The sequence below is a fragment of the Myotis nattereri genome, assembly GCF_964212035.1.
Source record: "Myotis nattereri genome assembly, chromosome: 13".
Classification (NCBI taxonomy): domain Eukaryota; kingdom Metazoa; phylum Chordata; class Mammalia; order Chiroptera; family Vespertilionidae; genus Myotis; species Myotis nattereri.
In genome coordinates, this window is record NC_138088.1 from 38023374 (window position 1) to 38047439 (window position 24066).

Here is a 24066-nt window from a genome sequence, read left to right on the forward strand (position 1 = left end):
ACTATGTGGAGGATAACCTTTAACATCAATATGGGTAGTTGTGAACAGTCATTATCTGAGAAGAATCGAACTGTGAGTGATTTGAACTTTCTATGTCTTATAATTCTGTGATATTTACATTTTTACAAGCAGGTATTACTTTTGTACTAAAAAAAAAATCAACAAGCTCAAATTTTTAAGATTTGAAAAGTCCTATATAAATTAGAGGAAACTTACTCATTACTTTTATATAGAATAGAAAATGAGGTTTTTTTGCTTGTTATTTTTTGGAATCAACTAAAGGGAAAAGGAAGATATTCTGGGCCAGCCGTCTACTTAACTTCATTAAGGTACACATGGCAGGAGGCTGGCTCTCTGGCTGTTATTTCTCTGTCTCAAATTTGTTGGTCTTACCTTCTCCCAAGATTGTAAATTGGTGTGGTGTGGTGTGTGTGTGTGTGTGTGTGTGTGTGTGTGTGTCTTCCCTAGCATGGAGTCATAGTAGGTACTCAAAGATATATTTGATTAGTTTAATTAAATTGTCACATTAAGACAAACAGTGTTTTCCCTTGAAACATCCAGATAATCTAGGACAGTGGTCGGCAAACTCATTAGTCAACAGAGCCAAATATCAATAGTACAACGATTGAAATTTCTTTTGAGAGCCAAAATTTTTCAACTTAAACTATATAGGTAGGTACATTGTTATTAACTTAATTAGGGTACTCCTAAGTTGGCCTTTGCTAAAAATATCCTCAATCTGATTGAGGTACGTTCGCTGAGGTTGACCCCTTCCAACTCTCCCATCCACACTCGTCTTGTACACTTGTTTCAGACAGACGAGTGTGGATGGGAGAGTTGGAATGGGTCGACCTCAGCAAACGTACCTCAAAACAATGTACCTCCCCCGCGCGCTGCGTCTCCCGTCGCCCGACCAACTGACACCCCGCACTTCTTCTAACGCCACTTCTTCAAAATAGACTCGCCCAGGCCGAAAACCGACTTCTGCGCATGGACCACAAACTTTCAATCGCACTGTACGTGTGCGCCCACACGTGGTATTTTGTGGAAGAGCAACACTCAAGGGGCCAAAGAGCCGCATGTGGCTCACAAGCCACGGTTTGCCGACCACTGATCTAGGATATTGAAAGATGTCTTTTTTAATGCTGAAGAAAAGTTTCTGTTAGATTATGAAACCAACATTCAGAATGCTGCCCTTGACCCAGCCTTGGTGAATATTCATCCTACAGAACAAAGACAGCATGTCCAGGTCAAAGAAGCCTGTTTATTTTTTTAAAATAAATTCCCTTTGTCATCTCACACTTAAAATAAAATGGCCCTTCAGACACAGCTCATTTGGAGGCCAGCACTTAGTAACATTCTTTGTTTGAAATCCAAACAAAAGGAACCCAAGCTCTGGTTCATTTCCTACCTCCATCCCATAGTGTCAGGAATTCTAAAGGACTGAGGAGGACCTGGCCAACTGCCGTGGACCCGCTGAGAGTCAGCTTCCCAAGAGGATGGTGAGTCTCAGCCCCCAGCACTACAGGAGCATTGGTGACAAGCCAAGAAATGAGGAGGAGCCTGAGCACAGGGAGCCTCGATGGCAAGGGGTTTCTCTCCAGTGGGTTTAAAAGTTCACCAGTTGATGCTTTTCTCATTTCCCAGGAAGCAGCCTTTGCTCCAGGGAATGGCATGTTTTCTGAGCTTGGGCTTACACAGTCCATCTCAGGAGAAGGAACTCCCCTCCACGTCCTATAGCTTCATAAAGTGGTTATTCTCAAAGTCTTTTGGGTCCATTAAAAAAAATCTTTTTAAAGATATTTTTAAAAGAAAGCATTTAGTCATTTCAACATGACACTGAGCCAAACCAGGACATTCTTTTCTAATAGCTCTGTTTTTTAGAGGAAGCAGCTTTATACAGAGTGTGCCAGCCAACTGGGCTTGTTTTTTTAATCTATACTAATAATAGAAGAATATGCAAATTGTCTGGGACTCCGTCACAGTAACAGTAACGACCAAACAGCAGGCTGCGTGGGGCGACCAGGCCAGCAGGGGGGGCAGTAAGGGGCAACCAGGCTGGCAGTGGGGGCAGGGGGAAGAGGGCAGTTAGGGGTGACCAGGCCAGCAGGGGGGAGCAGTTGGGGGCAATCAGGCCGGAAGGCAGAGGCAGTTAGGGGTGACCAGGCTGGCAGGGGCGGGGAGGGGGGGTAAGGGCGGGAGTTAGGGGCGATCAGGCAGGCAGGCAGGTGAGCAGTTAGGAGCCAGGTCCCAGATTGTGAGAGGGATATCTGGCAGTCAAACATCCCCTGACGGGTCCCAATTGGAGAGGGTGCAGGCTGGGCTGAGGGGACCCCTCCCCCCCACCCCCCGCATGAATTTCATGCACGGGGCCTCTAGTAATAGTAATAATAATAATAACAGTCACCATTAGGGTAGCACTTACTGTATGCCAGGGACTGGGCTAAGTACTTTATATTCATTATCTCATTTAATCCTTGCCACAACTTTACGATATAATTGCTGCTATTATATCCCCATGTTACAGTAAAGAGAGGTTAAGTGAGTTATTAACCATAGACACAGAATCCACCTGGGCCAGTCTGACCCCAAAGCTCTTGGTCTGATCCACCTTCAGGATAAAAACGTCTTATATCCAAACCTGGACTGAAAGTCCCTGGAGGGCAGGACTGTCAAGCATCTGGCACCCCCAGCATGACAGCATCTAACAAGGGGTTAAGAAACCCAGCAACTGTTTTCTTTACTCCATAAATACTAAGAAATGGCGCAACACCAATTTACTATAAAGTATAAGTTTACTCTTTTCATTTGAATGAACCACAGTGTTATTTGTTCCCTAAGGGGTGACACAAAAAGGCTCATTTAACATTTCGGTTTTTTGAAATGGAATATACATAATGAAACTGCCTTTTATCCACCAAGATACTGGGTTGAACTGGGTCTTCCCAAAAGTCATGCCCACCTGTAACCTCAGAATGGGGCCTGACTTGGAAATAGGGTCTTTGTAGATGTAATCAAGCTGAGATGAGGTCGCACTGGATTAGGATGGGCCTATCCCAATGACTGGAGTCCCTATAAGAGGTGAATTCAGACGAGATCGGGCGCGTTCAGGGTGGTATGGCCGTAGACCCTATAAGAGGTGAATTCAGACACACACACACACACACACACACACACACACACACACACACACACCATATGAGGATAGAGACACACTGGAGGACACTGTGATGACAGAGGCAGACTGGAGAGATGGCCAAGGACTGCCAGCAGCCACCAGCAGGGAGGAGAAAGGCATGGAACGAATTCTCCCTCAAAGTTTTCAGAAGGACCCAACCCTGCTGACACCTTGATTTCAAACTCATAGGCTATGGAAACGTGAGAGGATAAATTTATATTATTGAAGCCACCCAGTTGGTGGTACTTTATCACAGCTAGGAAACTAATACACAGGGTCCGGCTTAGGAAAAACGTCAGTGTGAGGACAGGCATGCTGATCCTCCCGATTCAGAGGCTGCTCCTGATATCCTACCAGTTGGAGCTGCCTTTTGTGGGCCAGAAAGTGCCTCTTTCCGATGCAATGGTCAGTGAAGGAGGTGAGAAGGAAACGGGTAGAACGATTCAGTGCAGCCCCAGACGGTGTGTTGTTCAAGACCTCGGTGTTTTATTGGCCATCTCTGCGGTGGCAGCACACGGGAGCCACTGCAGAGCGCCTGTGGGACTGAGAGTCCGAGGACCTAGCACCAGGTCCTGGTGCTGATGGGCACAGGGTGACTGCAAAACGTGTGGCTGATGTGCTGGGGCTACGTCAGCCCCCACTGTTCCCAAGGAAGAGGAGTCAGCTGACCCCTGCTGGACTCTCACAACTACTTGGCCAATAAATGGGTCAGATCCTGAATGCTGGGCCGTCTGTGTGGTGTGGGTGAGCCGGGCAATGGCTGGGGTCAGGCTGAGGTGAGATGAGAAGTCAGGGAGGAAAAAAAAAAAAAAGAAGTCAGGGAGGAGCGAGCAGGGACACCACAGGGCAGGAAGGGAGGGGCTGCTGCGGATGCTGAGCAGACCACTTAGGCAGGTTCAGAACCAGCAGAAACAAAGAGAAAATAGAACCCGAGAAGCCAATCCTGGCAAGGAAGAGCACCAGGGAGCCACCCAAGAGGAGACTTTCAAGGCAGCAGGTGAGCGGGTAGGACAAGGGGCCCCTTCCTCTGGGGCACATGCCAAGGCTGAGGAAACAGGGAGGGGTTTGGTGACACATCTCAGGACGGAGGAAGGGACAGAGACACTTCAGCATCGCATCTCCCTGGAAAGACGCTAAGAGGAGGCCAAACTCAGCTGTGCGAAAGGCCTTTCTGTCTTGCAGACTTCCGTCCACCTGCGGCCCAAAGTCCTCCCCCAGCCCCCACCCCCAATCCCATCCAGAGCAGCACCCGATGGCTCCGAGTGACTGACAACGCATGTCAGAGAACAAGGAGAGAAAGGTGGGTTATGCAAAATTTCAGTTGCTTAAAGGACCAAGGGGCTGTCTAGCAGTGGGGAGTGGGGCTGGGGATCAGGGCCAAGGGAGAGAAAGAAAGAGGTTCCCAAACAAGGGCACTGACCAGGACACTGGCGGCCAAGAACACGCCTGGTGGTTGCACACTTGGAGGTGGACAGACACATGAGGAGAGGAGAGTTCACTCCTGGAGCCTCACAACCAGGGGCCATTGTCAGGGCTGGAAGCTACAAATCCACAGCAAAGCCTCGCTTAGAAACTTCTGCTGGAGTCTGTATGTGCTGGATCAGCTCACTGTGAGGCACTGTCTTACCTCCCGATTCAGGGCAGCTCCACCTGCCTCACGGGGCCCTGTCTAGGTGAGCAGGGAGCTACAGACAGTGTAAAGGCCTTCTTGGAGACTCCGTATGTCTTCCGTAGAGCCCCCCTGGGGTAGGCTGGGCCTTCAGAAGGGTCAGCTTACCTCCCATGCCTGACACGCTGGTCCCACTGTAGTCATTTGGATGTGGAGTAGAAGGAGGATCATAGCCAATCACCAAGTCAATGGTGGCCTGGGTAGAAACAATGCAATATAAACAGTCAGTGCAGGGTGTTGGAATGCTACGGACCAATGCAAACCAATTCAGCAGGAGTTAAAGTTTTAGAAGGGGTGAGCAGGGCGGTGGGAAAGTGGGAAGAGAAAGAGAAAAGGATGACATACTCCACTGTTTATATCTTCCCATGTGTGAGCCTAGGTGGCGTGAGAACGCTTGGGAAAGGCATTACCTGTTACAGGTGGCCTAGTGTCTCAATGCTAAAGGGTGACCTCATAAACTGGAAGAATGTTGTGACAGGCAAGCATGAACTTGTAATCAGCCTTCATCCTAGACTGGAGATCGCCTCCAATCACAGAATTACAGTCAGTCGCAGAGGCTCCTTGTAAATGATTATGTGTTTGTTTGCTCCCTGACTTCTTTAATTGCTTCTTTATTTTCACACTTCTTTCTTAAAAGAACTTTAAGTGACAAATAAAAAATTATATAACAATGTGACCCATAAAATAGGTAAAAAAAGGAATCAAGTTTGATTAGAGGAAACAAATACACAAATCAGGAAGTTCAAGATTTGCATATAATGTGACCTTAAGATGGCTAGAAGCCAAGGCAAGATCGGAGAACTGAAAATGCTATGCAACTTTCATTATCAGAAAGAAAAAAAACAACAACATGGTAATTCCTTACAGGAGATAGTTATTCCTACTTTTAAAATCTGAGATAAATTTCTCACATGGTGCATTATTTTACGGAAAAGTTTCCTCTACATTTATATTTCATGAACCTACAAAATTTCAAAAACATTGGCTAGGGGGAATCACCATAGGGATGTGAACACATGACCACAACCATACCAACCAAACAGAAAGGAATTTTAACTGCAAAAAATGAGGAAGTATAAACCTCAAAATAAAGGTTCCCTTGCAAATAAAAATGGCACACACCCAAGTTCCCAGTTAAAATACAGACAAAATATTTAGGACATACTTATTCTAAAAAAACCATTCATTGTTTATCTGAAATTCAAATGTAAAAAGGCATCCTATACTTTCATTTGCTACTTTGCTACATGTGACTCTTTCTCTCTTTCTAAAAAGCAATAGAAAAAATATCCTTGGGTGATGAATGAATGAATGAATAAACAAATCTACACTAATAAAAGAGAAAAATGGTAATTGGCGTACGGCGATACCTTTTTCATTGGCTAATCAGGGCTATATGCAAATTAACTGCCAACTAAGATTGGCAGTTAACTGCCAACTAAGATTGGCAGTTAACTGCCAACAAGATGGCGGCTAATTTGCATATGTAGGCACAATGCAGGGAGGCGAAAGGGAAAGCAGGAAGAAGCCCCCTGCCACTGACAGTGATCGGAAACCCAGGGGGGAGCTAAGAGCTGGGGGTTGGAGCCGCCTTTGCCCTGCCCCCCAGCCATGATCGGAGAATCAGGCGCCTTTGCCGCCCTGGCCAGTGATAGCAGGAAGTAGGGGTGGAGCCAGCGATGGGAGCTGGGCAAGATCGAAGCTGGCAGTCCCAGGAGCTAGGGGTCCCTTGCCTGGGCCTAAAGCGAAGCCCACGATCGCGGCGCCCCCCGCTGCCACTGCAGGTCCCCGCTGCCTGGGCCGGACGCCTAGGCGAGAGGCGTTAGGCCTGGGCAGGGGCGGAGCCTGCAACTGCGGGGAGCTGGGGGTCCCCTGCCCAGGCCTGACACCTCTGCCGGAGGCCTCAGGCCTGGTCAAGGGGCCGATCCGGTGATTGGTGATCGGAGGGTGATGAGGGTCAACTCCTCTGGCCGAGGCATCAGGCCTGGGTGGGGGGCGGAGCCGGGAATTGGGGGGATATGATGGTCCCCTTGCCCAGGCCTGAAGCCTGGGTCAGAGGCGTCAGGCTTGGGCGGGGGGGTGGAGCAAGCGATCAGAGGGAGATGGGGGTCCCCTGCCCAGGCATGATTCCTGGGCCAGAGGCCTCAGGCCTGGGCAGGGGCCAGAGCCAGTGATCGGGGGGAGATGGGGGTCCCCTGTCCAAGCCTGACACCTCTGGCGGAGGCGTCAGGCTTGAGCAAGGGGCCGATCAGGCGATCAGAGGGTGATGGGGGTCAACGCCTGAGGGCTCCCAGTATGTGAGAGGGGGCAGGCTGGGCTGAGGGACACTCTCCTCCCCACCCCCACCCAGTGCACGAATTTCGTGCACCGGCCCCTAGTAAATAAATAACAAGGCAGCCAGAAAAAAATCACTGACTTGTACCATGTTTCCTAAGTATCATTTTGCTCAGTCAGGTTTTGGGTAAATAGATGAGAGCCAACATTCTGAATTTAAGTTGCATGGTTAGAATGCTGATTCACAGGAAACCTATCAGAAAATTGACATTCCTAATCGATGTTGAGAAGCCTAACCTATATTCTTGTCAACAGGGATGGCCTTTTTTAAAATAAAATTTTCTCCCTGTGCCCAGGCTCCCAAGCAAAATAAGATGATTAGAAAATGAAGATGTTAGAGGTTAATGACTTAAGAATGGTAGCTTTATAAAAGCACTAGAGGCCTGGTACACGAAATTTGTGCACTTGGGGGGGGGGGTCATCTCTCAGCCTGGCCTGCGCCCTCTTGCAGTCTGGGAGCCCTCAGGGGATGTCCGACCGATGGCTTAGGTTCGCTCCCCACGGGGAGGGGGCCTAAGCCCTCAGTTGGACATCCTTAGTGCTGCTGCGAAGGCGGGAGAGGCTCCTGCCATCGCCGCTGGGCTCACCAGCCATGAGCCCCGCTTCTGGCTGAACAGGGGGCAGATGCATTGACCTGCGTTGAGCATCTGCCCCCTGGTGGTCAGTGTATGTCATAGTGACCAGTTGTTCCGCCGTTGGGCCAAAGCCGGCTCTCCAACATCCCCCAATGGTCCCAGATTGTGAAAGGGCGCAGGCCAGGCCGAGGGACCCCACCACTGCACAATCAGGGCTGGGAGGGATGTGGGGAGGGACTGCAGGATGACTCCAGGGTGTGTCCGGCCCATCTTGCTCAGTCCCGATTGGCTGGACCCCAGCAGCAAGCTAACCTACTGGTCAGAGCATCTGCCCCCTGGTGGTCCGTGCATGGCATAGCGAGCAGTTGAAAGTGGCCTTGGCATATTATTAGCATATTACACTTTGATTGGTTGAACGGCCGACCTGACAACCAGACACTTAGCATATTAGGCTTTTATTATATAGGATGTTAGCAGTCATATGAAATCTCAGAGCTGATGCTTGAGTCAATGTTTTTTACATGCACTTGAAGAGAATTCTGGTCTCAATATAACATCAATATGGACTTACTTAGAAAGGCTGTGATCAAAAAACATATACACTGAGTGGCCAGATTATTATGACCACCCCATCAGTACAATGAAGTGAATTAGTTGTGCAAATAATAATAATAATAAAACCTTGGGAGTATTTGCTTAGGAAGTTTTCAATACTCAGTATTTTTGGAAGTGTCAATGAAGTACTGATGGGGTGGTCATAATAATCTGGCCGGTCATAATAACCTGGCCACTCAGTGTAGATGCTAATGCAATAATAAAGATCGTGCTACTAACTTATTGCTATTCCAAGGTAATATTAATAAATTACCTTCTCTAGAATGTTTCAAAGAGTATCTGATACACACAGCTATGCTCACCACACAAATGTTAACACCCAAGAGAACATGCACCAAGAGAGGGACAGACTTGCTTTATAGTATTTTGTTGTAGAAAATCAAATTTATCCAGTTCTGTGATCAGGAATATAGGATAAGGCCATATCCTTTGCAAATGGACTAGTTTATCTCAAAATGAGTAGACTTGTGTGTGTGTGTGTGTGTGTGTGTGTGTGTAGTGAGCTAATTATAATTTCACACTCTTTTTTGCTTCATCATCTCACTTCGAAGCCATTCAACATGAGAGGAAATGCTCACCCCAGTATCTTGCCCCTTTTCGTTTAGCAGGGAGATCAGTTTGTACGGCAGTGATCTGCTCTGGTCGCCGATCAGGTCCTTCAGGGCTATAGTGGCTGTGCCAATTAATCTGCAGAGGAAATGAGAAACAGTAACCTAGGTAAGAGGCATGCTTCCATGACTCACCAGACCTCCTAATTTCCTTCCTATCCACCTGTTATCAATGAAGTCACTCCTAATGAAATGTGGGCCATTTTGTTCTCACCCTAGTAGGGTAACTTGGCAGTCAACGTTATGTATCAGCCATCACTTCTCCATAACAAGTAGTCGTTTCAAGAGTCTAACTATGGTGCCTATGAAATATCAAGTCATGATGAGATGGGTGGGTGAGAGGCAAAGACTGAATATAGTCCCCCTACACTCTCAAATCCTGGAAGAGAGAAGAGCAAGAAAAGATTCAAGCATTCCTCTGTGGTAAAAATTTGAAAGGAGCCATAAAACTTGCCCACATAAAAGCATCCCCCCAAGCAGACATTGAACTGTAAATAGGTTGCAAGTTTACTGAGGGGGCTACCTTGCAACCCCATGTACTCGGGAGCAGCATTCAAAAGTTGGATGTGTGAGCTTCTCTTTCTTCTCCATAGACTATAGTCTATAAATTGAGGGTTATACACCCAGGAGGATTTGAGACTGGGTGAAGTGAAACACTTCCCTCTGTGAAATGCAATCAAAAAGCAGGGGTGTGCTCTCAGGATGGAGACCGAAAATGGAAAAGAGAAATAGTAAGATTTTTTAAATGTTATTTATTTATACCTCGTCTACATTTGCAGCAACATATGCTAATAAATAGCAGATACAATAGCATGGAATATCACTAGCATAAAAATACAACACTAAACATCAAGTCCTCAAAGTAATAAAAAAGATTCCTTATATAAAAAAACACACAATCAGATTGAAGAAACTGTAGTTGAGTATAACACATAACTCTGGTCTCCAAGCAAAAATAATCAGAAAAGTTCATGTTATGGGAAGATATTCATTTTGAAATGCAGTACATTTTCTTTAAATATTAGGAAGTGAAAGTTGATGTCAACCCAGGCACGTCGTTTTTGAACTGACATATATCCGTATTCTCCTCCCCCACTCAGACCTCAGAAATAGGACTAGATAGGAAATCTGGGGTCTGTCACCCAACCACGTGCATTCAGCAGGAGTAATACTATTAATTAATATTATATTGCACAAGGCCATAATGTTGCCATGGCATCCTGTTTCACCAAATGACCCAATGATGTGAACCATTTGCATATGGTTTCTTGGCAGAGTACACTTTCGTGGACAGAACCCCAGACGAGACACTCAACAACCCTGATGGATTCCAATCTCTTCTAATGTCAAACGTAGAGTCAGTTAATGTCAATGGAAAAGGACAGTTCTGCCTCCAGAGGGATGAGTGAGCTTCTCAGCCCTTTTGAGTCAATATAGACATTAGGTCTCTCAGGCGATGCTGAGCATTGATGGGACCTTCACAGAAAACATTTTCAGATGAGTACGTTTACTTGGTGTGTTTGTTAGATTTTACATGAGTATGGTTTCTCCTCGCTTGGATTTTCATTCCCCTGGCATATTGAGGACAAGCACCTACGCATGACTCCATCTGCACCAGATGAAACAGGTAAATCTCCCACACAAAGTGAGAGTCCCTGACAAAATCTCTTCCGCGTCTCATTTAGCTCCACATGGTGTGAGCCTGAGAACTTCTCTCCATGTTTTAAAAATAGGGCAGTAAGCCAAGGCGTTGTCTAGTTGAGTTTTTAAGAGGAACAAAATGTGCAAATTGCAGCTTTCAAAGTCATCTGACAGGTATTGCATGTCCTGGAGAGAGATGGAAACACACTGGATTTTATTTCTCACAATTCCATGATTCAGAACCTAACTTTATGATTTAAATCAGGACATTGCACCCTTAAACATGTACCAATCTGCTTTTGCTAATGTCAAGATGACATGAATCTCTATCAGCAATAAATAAGTATTGGAACAAAACAAAAAGTACAGCTTGCTGGGGTAATGCTGAAGTTAAAGAATATGCCCTGGGGCTAGACCAGCATCTACCAACCTCAGCACTCCTGATACTTTGAACTGGACAACTCTTTGTTTTGGGGGGCTGTCCTAGGTCTTATCAGATGTTCAGCAGCTTCCCTGACCTCTACCCACCAGCAACTCTACACATTGCCAATTGTCCCCTAGTGAGCCAAATCGCCCTAGGTTGAGAACCTGTTCTAGCCTTAACACTGTGTCCCACCATCCTTCGAGGCCTTAGCTAAGTCACCTAACTCTCTGAGCTGACTTCATTACCTACAATCGAGTGAACTGAAATAATTCCTCAGACCCTTCTCAGCTCTAATAATCTGCCACGAGACTTATGTATTTGACTAGAGGCCTGGTGCACGACATTCATGCACTGGGGGAGGGGGTGTCCCTCAGCCTGGCCTGCACCCTCTCACAGGTCGAGAACCCTCAGGGGTCCTTAGCACTGCCGCGGAGGCAGGAGAGGCTCCCGCCACCGCCTCTGCGCTCACCAGGCTTCTGGCTGAGTGGCACTCCTCCTGTGGGAGCACACTGACCACCAGGGCTCAGCTCCTGCATTGAGCATCTGCCCCCTGGTGGTCAGTGCGCATCATAGCGACTGCCGTTTGGTCAATTTGCATATTAGCCTTTTATTATATAGGATGTCTTCTACATGTACCTATTTAGAAAATCATATCATGTTAAACATTTATTTGTCTTAAAGTCCTTGTTCATTGATGTAGGGGGAAAAATATTCTAGATATCTGGTCCATAATGGACAATCCAGAATACTAGGCAAAGGTTATGCCTTCAAAGGTATTAGTCTATAATGTTGCAAGTCAAACTTCAATTCACACAGGGTGCCAGGAGGGAAAGTTAGGCCAATAACAGAAATGTGAAACACAGTGAGTGATAGGTAAGACAATAGGGAGTGGTGGGACTTGTGGCTAACTGGAGAGACAGGGCTTGCTTAAAACACAAAACCCATCTGCTGGCCTTTTACGGTCCTGAATGGTTCTACAACTTCATTCTGACTCAACCACTACCTGCTGCTTTCTTTTCCCCATGAGAGAAGGTGATAACAGATAACTGACCAGGAATGGAATAAAATAGAGGAAGCTAATTATACAGCCTCACTGCAATTCCTTCTTCAGAAACCTTTAGTCCCATTTCTTATGATTTTCTTCATAAAATTCTGATGCTTTTGTGTCAGGGGGGAGGGGTACAGGGAATGTAAAAGAAAACTTGCATTTCTTTTTATCTGAAGTACAGATAGTGTGTTTAGATTAAATCTCCAAAATATTTTTAACAGCTGGGTTCAGCTGAAGAAAAATGCAGACAGTTATAACTTCTAAGACTTTCACTATAAGTTGAGGACAACAGCCCATAGGGAAGTCTGAGCTCCGTAGGAGCAAAGGCATGCCGGCTGGGCTGGCCTATTTTCTATGATGTTGCCTGGATACAAAATACTGTGAGTCTGGGAAATGATGACTTGGCCTCCTACACGGAGCATAAGAACAGTTCGGTCGGACCACAAGCCAATTTCCTTTAAAGGAGATGACAGTGAACCAAGAACCCATTTTTTTTTTCATATTACTAATACTATAAATATGTTAAAGTGTGACAGTAATGTGGAGAGTTAGCCCTGTATGCTCATGGAAAAATAAGAGTCTCCCCATGGACTCCGCCCACCACTGAAACAGATGGGCCACGTCTCAGAAGGAAACTTTATAGTGAAAGAATCCCAAGGCCCTTTGGCTCTCCGGCTTTGCTGGTGGAATTAATAAAATGCAGATGTATTCTGACGTGCAGAAAAAGCCAGCCCTGCTCCTTCCTGTTCCATCGATGTCCATGCAGTTTCCAGTTGGAACTCTACTAGCATGTGACTAGTTCTGAGCAGTGGGAGAACTACTTGACTTAGCTGTTACGATTGGGGGAACAAAAGAGTGCGTCAACTTCGTCGTGCAAGAATTTCTTCAACTGTTTCTCTCTTGTTAAAACAAACAGTCTGTGTGTTTGAAAAAGAGCGTTAGTGTGGACACAAATGTTAACAGCCGCATGCCACTATGGTGAGTAAGGGCTCTGCTGGCCGAGTTCTTAATCAGGGAGCTCGCGGATATGGAGCTGCCGGTGCAGCAGGGACACGCTGAGGACATGAGGAGGGAAGGAAAATTGTTGGAGGCTGGAAAGTCATCACATGCTGCTGCTCTGTGTCTGCCCCTACGGACATCTCGACTTCCCATCCTCTGAGGGTGGAGAACAGTCCCCAACGGGGCTGGGGACAAATACTTTTCTGAGCTGCTCCAAGGTCCCCGCAGAAAACATGAAAGGGCCATTACCGACCCACTCTTTGAAGCGCTGGGCTCTCAGCCAGCTGAGCCTAGTCATTTGGGCCTTGCCGCCTTTGGGAAGGGTGGGGGTGCTGTCACCCTTCCCCACACTCGCCCCTCCCCTGGGCCAGGATCTGGCAAGCTCCTCCCTGGCTCCGAGGCAGAAAGCGGGAGAGCCAAGCAACACACCCTCAAAGGGCACTCCCCCGTCACCCTCCTGAGCCTCCAGCCAGCCATCTTCACTCTCTGGATTAGTTCATATATCATTCCTCAAAATGTGGTTCCCCAGACTTCCCCGTGACAGAATAACCGGGGCGGTTATAGATTCCCAGGACCCTGAGTCAGAGTTTTCTTTAATTCTTATACCCAGGAAGTTTGAGAAACAATGGTTTTAGTGGGACAGGGAAAGGTGGAGGGGTGGGGGTTGGAGAAAGGGGTGTGTGTACTTTTAAAAGCACAGTCAGTATAATAATATAGGCTCATATCTGAAAAATGGGCATAGAAACCCAATTATTTAATAGGAAAAAATATAAACAAAAGTCCATTAAAATCTATGTGGCAGGCCTAGCCACATGCACCCTTCCTATGGCTTCCCGTCCTAACATCACACCAGGATTTGAGAGCCTTGAGGTCTTTGTCCTGTTCTTTGAAAAGGGGCAGGGGTTTTTAGAATCCATATATATAAACGCTGGTCTACACAGTGGTTCCCAAACCTGGCTGCCATTAATCCATCCACCCCTTGGGACCTTATAAGGTAAGGAGGACAGTTTACATAACATAGGGATTAAGATCTTGGAGCTAGGCAGAGCTGGCCAATTTGTACTCATCCTTGTACTATAGGTTAACTTCTTTGAGCCTCAGTTTCCTCATCAGAAAAATGGGCACAATGAAAGCTCCTACCTAATAGCATTGTTTTGTGGATGAAAAGGGGGCCACATACGAAACCTGACAAGCTCAGGGGAGGCCTGCACGGTTGGCCTTACAAACTTGGGAGACGAAAGTAACCACATAAGATGTCCTGACATAAAAATTCCTGACTAAAACTGAGTCATGGAGGAGAGCCACCGTGCCTAGGCCTGTAGATACCTTGACAAAGGTCAGTCTTTATCTGAAGTGAGCGGTCCTTGGTTTGCATCTAAGATAACATAGCTTTGAAATGACAGAGTAATCTCCTTTTCCAGATCCCGTTCCCCACCCCACCACACATTGTTACCTTGTTTCCCCCCATACCACCTCTAGGTGCCGTAAATGTTAATTGTTAACTCTCCCGTTCCCACCAAGGTAAAAGAAATATGAGTCTTTCCCTTTAACTTTTTATCCAGTCCCGGAGGTTTCCTGCTTTGCCTTCTCCTGCCCCCTTAACCTACCACCAATGAATTTCATGTATCCCTCCTTATGTCTCCTTCTTTGATTCTAATGTATAAAAAAAGCTGCAAAAGTGTCATTCTCTGGAGCATTTTCTCAAACTGTTGACATGTTGCTTCCCGGTAATTGTCAGTTTGGCTCAAATAAACTCTCAATAATCCTCTACTGGTTTGGATGTTCCTTACCTTGACAGTTGTAAGGACATGGACAGTGCTTAGCAGTCACTTTTTATTATTATTTCACACTCTGCTCTAGAAAAAGGGACATGAAAAAAAGCATGTGACTCCAGGCCAGGACTTGCAGGGAAAGCGGATCTGAACTCATGCACAGCCTAAACCACAGGAAGGCAGCTTTACCTTTCCAGGGGTAAAGCAGGGGGGCATGAATGAACAGGTAAGAACCCGGTGTGACCTGGCTAGTATAGCCCAGTGGTTGGAATGTCATCCCTTGAACCAAAGGGTCATGGGTTCAATTGTTGGTCAAGGGCATGTGCCTGGGTTTCAGGTTTCATCTCCACCCCGGTTGGGGCGCATGCGGGAGGCAACCAATCAATGTGTCTCTCTCACATCGATGTCTCTCTCTGTCTCTCTCTGTCTCTCTCCCCCTTTCCTCCCTCCCTTCCACTCTCTCTAAAAAATAATAGAAAAATATCCCTGGGTGAAGATTAAAAAAGAAAAAAACCCATTGTAATTATCCACACCCATTTCTATTCAATCATTGTGAAAAGTTCTTCAAACCAGTCCTTTCTCTTACATACATTCAATAGCTCCTTCCCCACCCTCAACACTATACACACCATGAATCTGTTTGGAAATAAGTGTTATTTTCAGGATTAGACCAGAAGTAAACTTCAAGCTGTAGTTGAATTCTAATGAAATCCAATTTAGTGGAACCTGAATGAAGTTTTCAAAGCCTTACATCTCATGGTGCATTATAAAACAGGCCCATAACAAAAACCATATCTAAACCAGCAGGCACATGCATGCACACACACCCCTCACCCTATCGTTTTCTTCGGTTTTCCCTGCTTTACTTTTCTTCTTCATACTTATCACCATCTGATGTACTACATGTGGATTTACTTATTACCTGTTCCCTCCACTCAGATGTAAGCAAAATCCCCTACCCCCACCCCCAATGCCTGGAGCAGTATCTGATGCACTGTACACATCTATAATAATAAAAGTATAATATGCTAATTAAACTGGAAGACCTTCCAGATGAAGCCAGGGTTGCTGGGAAACCCAGGTCCTGGGTGCCTGCCAGCGGCCGGAAGGAAGCCTGGGTCCCAGGTACCAGAGGGAAGCAGGTGCTGGTAGCTGGGAGAAGGAAGGCCTACTCTTGCACGAATTTCGTGCATCAGGCCTCTAGTTAGCAAATATTTGCTAAATGGCTATATTAACTAATATATCACTGAGGATAGTCCAATGACCTTACAAATAATTTACAGGAAAAAAAAATGATTTACAGGTTATAGAGCTCCCTCTTCTAAGAGATGGTCCTCTTGGAAGGTCTGAGTTCTGTGTAAAAAAATTTAACATAACTAAATTAAATCCATGTGTTTCCATTCAAAGAGCTGGGTGACTTTCAGCAATTTGGTGAACCTCTCTGAGCCACATTTTCTCATCAGTAAATTGGAAATAAGTCTGCTTCAGAGTCATTACAACAGTTGAATGCAATTATGTGTGGAATAGCATTAACACAATGCCTGGCACATTGTAGGCCCACAATATATATTAGCTCTTATATTGTACCCCAGGAAATTGAAGTAAATTTTCCTTAACTACATAAAAGTTGCCCTTCGTCTACCATTTATTGAGGAAGTATTACAATCCCCTTATAAAGATGAAGAAACTTTTCAAGAGTCACACAGGCAGTAAGAGCCCAAATCCAAACTAATCACATGATTGTACAGCTGACCACTTGCCCACACCTCCTCTTAAGCAAGATCTTGGGTGAATTTCCTCCTAGAAATATTCTTAGGTCTTAGGCATCTCCCTCTTACTCATACTACAGCAGAACAGATGCCTGGCTCAGTGATTGATACTCAGATGATGTTTCTAACTTTGCTCTGCATTTGTGTGGGGGTGTATGTGACGGAGGTTTGAATGCACAAGTGCACACACATGGAGGGGAAAAATGAGAGTACTAGGAATGCAAACTCTAAGGGAGATAATTATGGTCTTTTACCTCAGACATTGTAATTTGCATCTCTAGATGTTCAATTTGGGTCTTTTTTATATCTTCCATGTCTCTACTTAATGTGCTCAAGCATACTTCTACCTTCTTGAACTATTGCCTACTAATGATATTATCCTATATAATAAAAGCCTAATATGCTAAGTGTCTGGTCGTCCATTCAACCAATCAAAGCATAATATGCTAATGGTATGCTAAGGCTGCTCAACCACTCGCTATGATGTGCACTGATCACCAGGGGGCAGACACTCTGATGGGTAGGTTAGCTTGCTGCTGGGGTCCGGCCTGATCATGACTGACCTAGATGGGCTAGACATGCCAGGAGCCCTCCCACTGCCCCTCCCCCCTGCTGGCCTAGCCCCCAATGAGCCCTCATCAGGGTGGGCTGGCAGGACCCCACCCATGCACAAATTCATGCACTGGGCTTCTAGTCTATTAATAATAAAACATCTGTTGTTTTTGCACATTGCTAAAGTAAATCTTTCTGGGTACTCTACCCAATGCTCATAAATTAGGTTTTCCACTCTGGCTGGTGGGAGCATTACCAATTCCCAGCCCTGTGTGTGTTTCAAGGAATATTCTATTCTATTCAGATGGTTCTTTTCCCTGCCTCAGAGAGTAGTTTCCTCACTGCCCAGTACTTAATTGAAGTGTCAAGAGAACCCTCTATAATCACGGGGGCTGTGTGTGTGTGTGTGTGTGTGTGTGTGTGTGTGTGTGGCTCTAGACTCCCATCTGCACCTCCCTGACTCTGGGAGACAACCAGGATGGATCTGCTGAGTTCCCTGTCCCTGCAGCCTGGAAATGCTCTCTAGGCATTACGTTGGATGCTCACAGTTATTTCCCCTCTCTCTCAGGGATCACCGTCCTGTGCTGCTGATTTCCAATACCCAAAACTATTGTTATATATATTTTATCTAGTTTTTTGGCTGTGGCAGGGAGAAGCTCCACATCTCCCTATAAAATAGAATGAGCTTTGGGACAAGTATTTGTTTCACTTGTGATCCAACCCCCTGATGTTCTGACTCCTTTGCAGCTTCAACCCAAGTTGGAATCAGAAAGCTGCTCCAGAGAGCTGAGCTGGACAGAATTCATATAAATAGCCCATTATCGGTGGGCTAGTTGTTAGATGCAAGGTTCTTTAGAAATGTTACATTTCACTGATGTGGCTGTATCATAAACTCACTTGTTCATTCATTCAACAAACATTTCTTAAGGGTCTACTAAGAGCCAGGCTAAGTGCCGGTGTTAAAGCATTGAACACCATAGCTATGGGCCTTCCTGTCTAGTAGAAGGCCAAATGAGTAAATAAATTGATAAGAACATTTCAGATGGTGGTGAAAGCTGAGCGAGGTGAAGAAGATGCATGGACCACACATACCCTTGAGTACTAAAACCTAACCCAAATAGCCACATGCCTGGATGGACTCCCTCCACCTTCCTGCACCACATGAGCTCCTTAGCAAGAAGGGCTCTGAGGAAATAAAACAGGGCAGAGAGATGGAGAGTGGCGGCAGGGTGGGTGGTCAGAGATGCTAAGGTCAGAGATGACAAGATTTTACATCTGTTGCAGTTGAAGAGACAGAGCTCTCCATGTAGAGGGAACAACAAATGCAAAAGCCCTACTTGGTATCTGTTTTTCCTCCCTGGCATGTGCACACACAGACACAGACACACACACAGACACACACATCACACACAGACACACACACACACACACATTTGTAAACATCTCTCATTCCTACATTTCCAAGCTCCTGAAGATGATTTTTCTTTAGGAACTCAAGTGGAGTTCAATAGGACCAGGATGCCAAAGGATCAATGTCCCAGTCTCAGCTCCTCTGAGCCTCAAATCTCGCCTCTGCTTCTCAAGGTCATTGTGAAGATGCGCTATAGTCTCCGAATTTATCTTGTCCATTGTGGAGCATGAGCATGAGTGCTTTAGTATTCAATGGTAGAAAAATGCCTACTTAAAATGTTCACCTAGGGAGGAGCTACTAGTAGATAGTGAGTATTCTTTTATTTGTTTCAAAATTAGAAAAATTGCTTCCATCATAGCCAAAAGGTAACCAATCATTCCACCTACATTTTGGTTCCTATAGGTTTTCAGTAGAGTGTAAGAGTCAAGAGCACAGGCCTGCCCTGGCTGGAGTGGCTCAGTTGGTTGAGTATCGTCCTCTGCACGAAAAAGTTGCCAGTTTGATTCCTGGTCCGGGCACATTCCCAGGTTGCAAGCTCGATCCCTGGTGGGGGTGCATGCAGGAGGTAGCCAATTGGTGTTTCTCTTACACTGATGTTTCTCTCTCTCTCTCCTTCTCTCACTCTCTTTTCCTCTCTCTCTAAAATCAATAAAAACATACACTTTTTAAAAAGAGTACAGGCCTGGTTATAAATGCTGACTCTGACACATACCTACTGTGTGACCTTGAGCGGATCACTAACCTCTCTGAGGAAAAACAGGACCTGCCTCCTAGGGTATCTAAGAGGATTAAGTGGGATAATGCATTCAAAGGCTTGGCATAGTCCCGGGCACTCCCGAAGTTCTCACTGACTGGTGGCCATGCTGCCTGCCTGCAAAGGGAACTCTCATTCTTCAGCTGCTGAGAAAACTCTTCCACTCTGACGTTTCAGCTAAAAATAGCATTTCATGCTCGTCATGTGACCAAGAGGCTCCTCCGGCTCTTCTCTTGCCATCATTCAGTCTGGATGGCTGGTTGGATGACTATAAAGTGAGGAAGACAGAGCCTGCACGGAATGCCCAGCCCTCTCCCAGTGCCTGAGGAGGGATGCTAGTGACACACAGGCGCTGTGCTTCCTTGGATTGGATGGGGCAGTCGCTGTGGGTGTGGGCCAGCCAGGCAGCCTGGCACTGTTTGCTTACAGGCCCCAGAGCAGCAGATGTGAGAGCCTGGAGCAGCAGACATATTTGCACAGCCAGTCTCCACAGCAACAGGAAAGTTAACAGGCAAGACATTCCTTAAGCTGGGAGAAAAATCCTCTGCCCCCACCCTGTGCTTCCAGGTGAGGAAAACGTTCCAACACTGAGCGGTGAGCAGTCCTCAAAGGCCAAAGCTTTAGTAGAAAAGCCAAGAAAAAGATATGGGGCCAAAACACACAAATAGTTTGAACAATCACCCAGCTGAGTATAATTTTTTCCCTGCAGGTAATGTGACTAACGTCTACGCATTGTTTAGTTGGAGGAAACAAGGCCAAAGGTCACAATCGCTGGCTGAGGATGGTAAGAGGACAGGCCTGCCAGGGCATCATTATCACACAGTGTCCACTCCAGAGCTGACAGGGTGGGCCTTTCATGGAAGACAGGAAACAACCATGCAGGGAAATCTGCGGGCAGAGAGCTAATCTCCTAACTGAAAAGACCAAAGACCTCTCCCAATGATCCTGCCTCAGGGCCCAGAATTCCCACATTGTCCACTCCTTCAAATAAGTCACCACTGACCTCAGTCCCAAGGTCATCATTCCTGGGAAGTTAACACAGTGAACTATTAGCAGCCCTTAGACCATCACTCAGATCTGTTTCTGGAAAGTTCCTTTCAGCCCGCAGGGCCTTGAAGGACTGAGACACAGGACAGACAAGTTTTGTTGGAGAAAAGAATTGGCAGATGGTGCACATGTGGCCCAGAGGGCAGGCCCAGTGGGAGCAGCAATAAGGACACTGGCTGCTGGGAGAAGTCAGGGGGAGGAAGCCCTCCCGGCAGGAGGGAAGGGAAAGGTTGAGAACGTAATGAAGAGCAGCTTCAGGTTTGGCCTGGAATCTGCCTTTTTCCTTAAGGCCTAAAACTTCCCCTGTCCCAACAATGCCATAGGAACAGCTGCTCATTTTGTCTTTCTGCTCAGTAGACACCATGACACCAAGTGCAACCTATCTCAGCAAGATGCATGGAGCCCCCAACTTTAGAAGGACCCTTATAACAGGACCCACTGTAGTTTCCTTTGTTCAAAATTGCAAAGAAAAATGTCCAGGTCCAGATCGACCACACATCAACTCTATCTCCAGAAATACACACCAAACGCTCAAAGTAGGTGCCAAGGTGGGCCTTGGTGGGGATTTGTCCTCTTGCATCACTGCTGTCATCCAGGGGCCCCACTGTGTTTCAAGAGGTGTAAAATGAACATATAACAGTCTCCCGGTATTGTTTTTCCCTGCTTCCCAACTGGTTTCTACTTCCAGTCTCCACACAGAAAGCCTGGGTGATCCTTCTAAGATATAAGTCAGATCATATTCAAAACCCTCTAATGGATTCCTGCTTGACTAGGAATGAAATCCAAAGCTTGTGTTGTGGCTTACAAAGCTGTGTGCTGTGGCTCTGATGACTCATCTCCCTTCCCCGTCCCAGCTTCTCCTGCTCCCTAAGCTCCACCTGCCTGGCCTCTTCAGTGCTTCTCCAACATCCCAAGTGACTAGGGCGACCATCTAATTTAGTGGCCAAACCAAGCCACTGTTAACAGCAAAAGGGGCATTATTAATCATTGTGCTGCGACCATAAACCAGGACTGTCCCAAGCAAATCTGGGCACATGGTCACCCTGCCTGAACTATTGCTCTCGTTGCAGCCCTCTGATCATACCAAATGCGCCTGAGGCTGAGACATACGTTTGTAAACGCATTCCCATTCTACTAGGAATGAAATTACTACAAATTGGGATGCTTCTTACAATTGGCACAGGTATTTAATGTCAGGCTTCCTTCTCCCCCAAACCTGTTATTAATTTAATAGTACATCTTATGGTCAATGACATCTTACAATCATGGATACAGAGTAATTTGGTTTCTTATGTGGTATGACATAAAGGAGAATTCAATGATCAGAGAGTAGAAATGCCCTCCTGCCAAGCATTTATTTCCATCGGAAAATAACAAGTAAGTAACCTAGTGTTAAGCACTGGTTTCTTGTAAGCTAGTTTGGTTTGAATTGTTTGCCTAAGACTGGGTTCTGAGCCAATATAAGGCCTGAGTCCAGATCAAGGAATGGAGTGAATTTCCTGAGGTCACTCTGTCCCATGGAAACCTAGTTGGGAACCCCCCAGCTTTACCCAGGGGACTACCTTCGGTGCCACCATGGCGCACCATCACACCCCTCTCCCCCATTGGAAATTGATAGAGGCAATAAGACAAGGAAACTGGTTTAGACCTGTTGGGTTTAAAAGGCCAATAAGACATTAAAATGGAAGTGGGGCTGGAAGTATCACTTGAATGAGATGTATATGGGTCACACATAATTGGGAGAAAGTATTTTCCCTGTGTCCAATATAGCTGCAGTTCAGATAAACCACCAGAGGTAGGAAATGACTATATGCAATTAACAAAGAAGTTTCTGGAGTGTAAATAGCTTTCAGACTAAGTGCCAAACTGGATAGACTAGTGGTGGCTTAGTGTCTGCAGCCTTTTAGGAATATACTAGTAGACGTTTGAATAAAAGCACCGTTATTGATTAGCCACAGCTGATATTGGCTCAGAAGTGGGGGATGACATGGAATTAAAGTATGATTATATTGGAAGTATTATAAAATGTTACTAAAGATGTGTTCTTTCAATAAAATAAACAACAGTAAGATAATATGCCAAATGAGAAAAAGAGTTGAAATCAACTTACTTATTTTGTCCAATTGTCTCAAAATCTTTCACTACAATTCCAAGGGAGGATGAAAAGTCGAGTGGTATGCCCCTCAAGTCAAACTCCAAAATCTGTCCACAGAAAGGTTACGAAAACAAAAAGGCTGTTAAAAGGATCAGGGAAGAAATTGAAATGTGCCAACACTAAACGCTGGGTCATTATCATCACCAATGTCAATCTTTCAAATTTATAGTTAGATGGAAGTGATTAAATTATAAATTAAATTCTAAGCCTGGAGGCTGCTGAGGACTGTGGGAAAGTAAACCAGCCTTAGCCTCTGAGGACCTGGTGGTGACTCCTGGCTCCCATTTACCAGGCTCTGTGTCCCTGGACATGTCGCCGACCCCTACCTCATACTCAGAGAACTGACAATGCCTACCACAATGTTGCAAGAATAAAATAAAATATAGACGTGAAAATGTTTTCTTCAGTGGCTATTTTGAAATTACTTTCTCTTCCTAAACATAATATTATCAAAGAGATAAATGATCTAGAAAACATTTTCTAAAATGCATCAGCCCCTCATTCAATGTCCACTGTGGCCAGTGCTATAGTCAGATGAGACTTTCATCTTAATGCAACAAATCGCTGTCTACTGACAAATGTAAAAAAAAAAAAAAGCAACACAGTACCACTGATGCCTTTGATTGATTGGGTAATAAATGAATGAAATAAAGCAGTATCTACTGATGATTTAATTCTCCTTGTAATGGGTCTGGAATGGATGGAAACTTGTCTCATAGCTCATATTAGAACACACCCATTAATCCCAATGGGTTTGGGGTTGGCATTTCATTTGGTTAGGTTTCAGTTATAAAACTGCAATTAAGTTTGCTTGAGCCCTGGCCGGTTTCGCTCAGTGGATAGAGCATCAGCCTCCAGACTGAAGGGTCCCGGGTTCAATTCTGGTCAAGGGCATGTACCTCAGTCGCAGGCTCCATCCCAGACCCTGGTTGGGATACATGCAGGAGGCAACCAATCGATATGTCTCTCACATCAATGTTTTTCTCTCTCTATCTTTCCCTCTCCCTTCCACTCTCTCTAAAAATCAATGGAAAAAATATCCTCGGGCAAGGATTACCAACAAAAAAAGTTTGCTTGATAAATACTTTTGCAATATGAGGGGGGAAATAGGAGGGAAACAAAATGGGGTCAGATGGATGATGCCCTGTGGAGGACACACCTGCTCACATGAGCATACACCTCTCTGCCATCGCCCATGCGGTGTGACCTCGAATATAAAGAGGCACGCTAGCATCACTCAGACCTGAAGCACTAAGTGCACACGTACATGTACTTTTATTTATTTTATTCTTGAAGCTCTGTGGGAGGGCTTTTCAGAAAGGCATTAAGAAGCTTTTTGCCTTCACCTCATTCAACAAGAAGGTTTGGTCTTTCTCATATGGAGATAGTGACACTAGTTGGGAGAGGAAGTCTTCACAGCCTCCGACTTAGTGAAAATAACAAGGACATTTATCACTGCACTTACCCAGGGAGGTGTGACTGGCTATTGGAAAAAATTATGGGGCTGACAATCAA

At 45.7% G+C, this 24066-nt stretch overlaps 1 protein-coding gene across 1 annotated transcript in view; it reads right to left on the reverse strand.

The window, feature by feature from the left end:
• MYOF (myoferlin) overlaps positions 1–24066 on the reverse strand; it is a 139336-nt gene that overhangs the window by 95159 nt on the left and 20111 nt on the right. Inside the window, exons 3-5 of the mRNA XM_081104338.1 lie at positions 22507–22598; positions 8950–9058; positions 4956–5043 (exon numbers count right to left, since the gene is read on the reverse strand). Of these exons, the coding sequence (XP_080960464.1) occupies positions 4956–5043; positions 8950–9058; positions 22507–22598 (289 nt within the window). The remainder of the gene's footprint in view (positions 1–4955; positions 5044–8949; positions 9059–22506; positions 22599–24066) is intronic.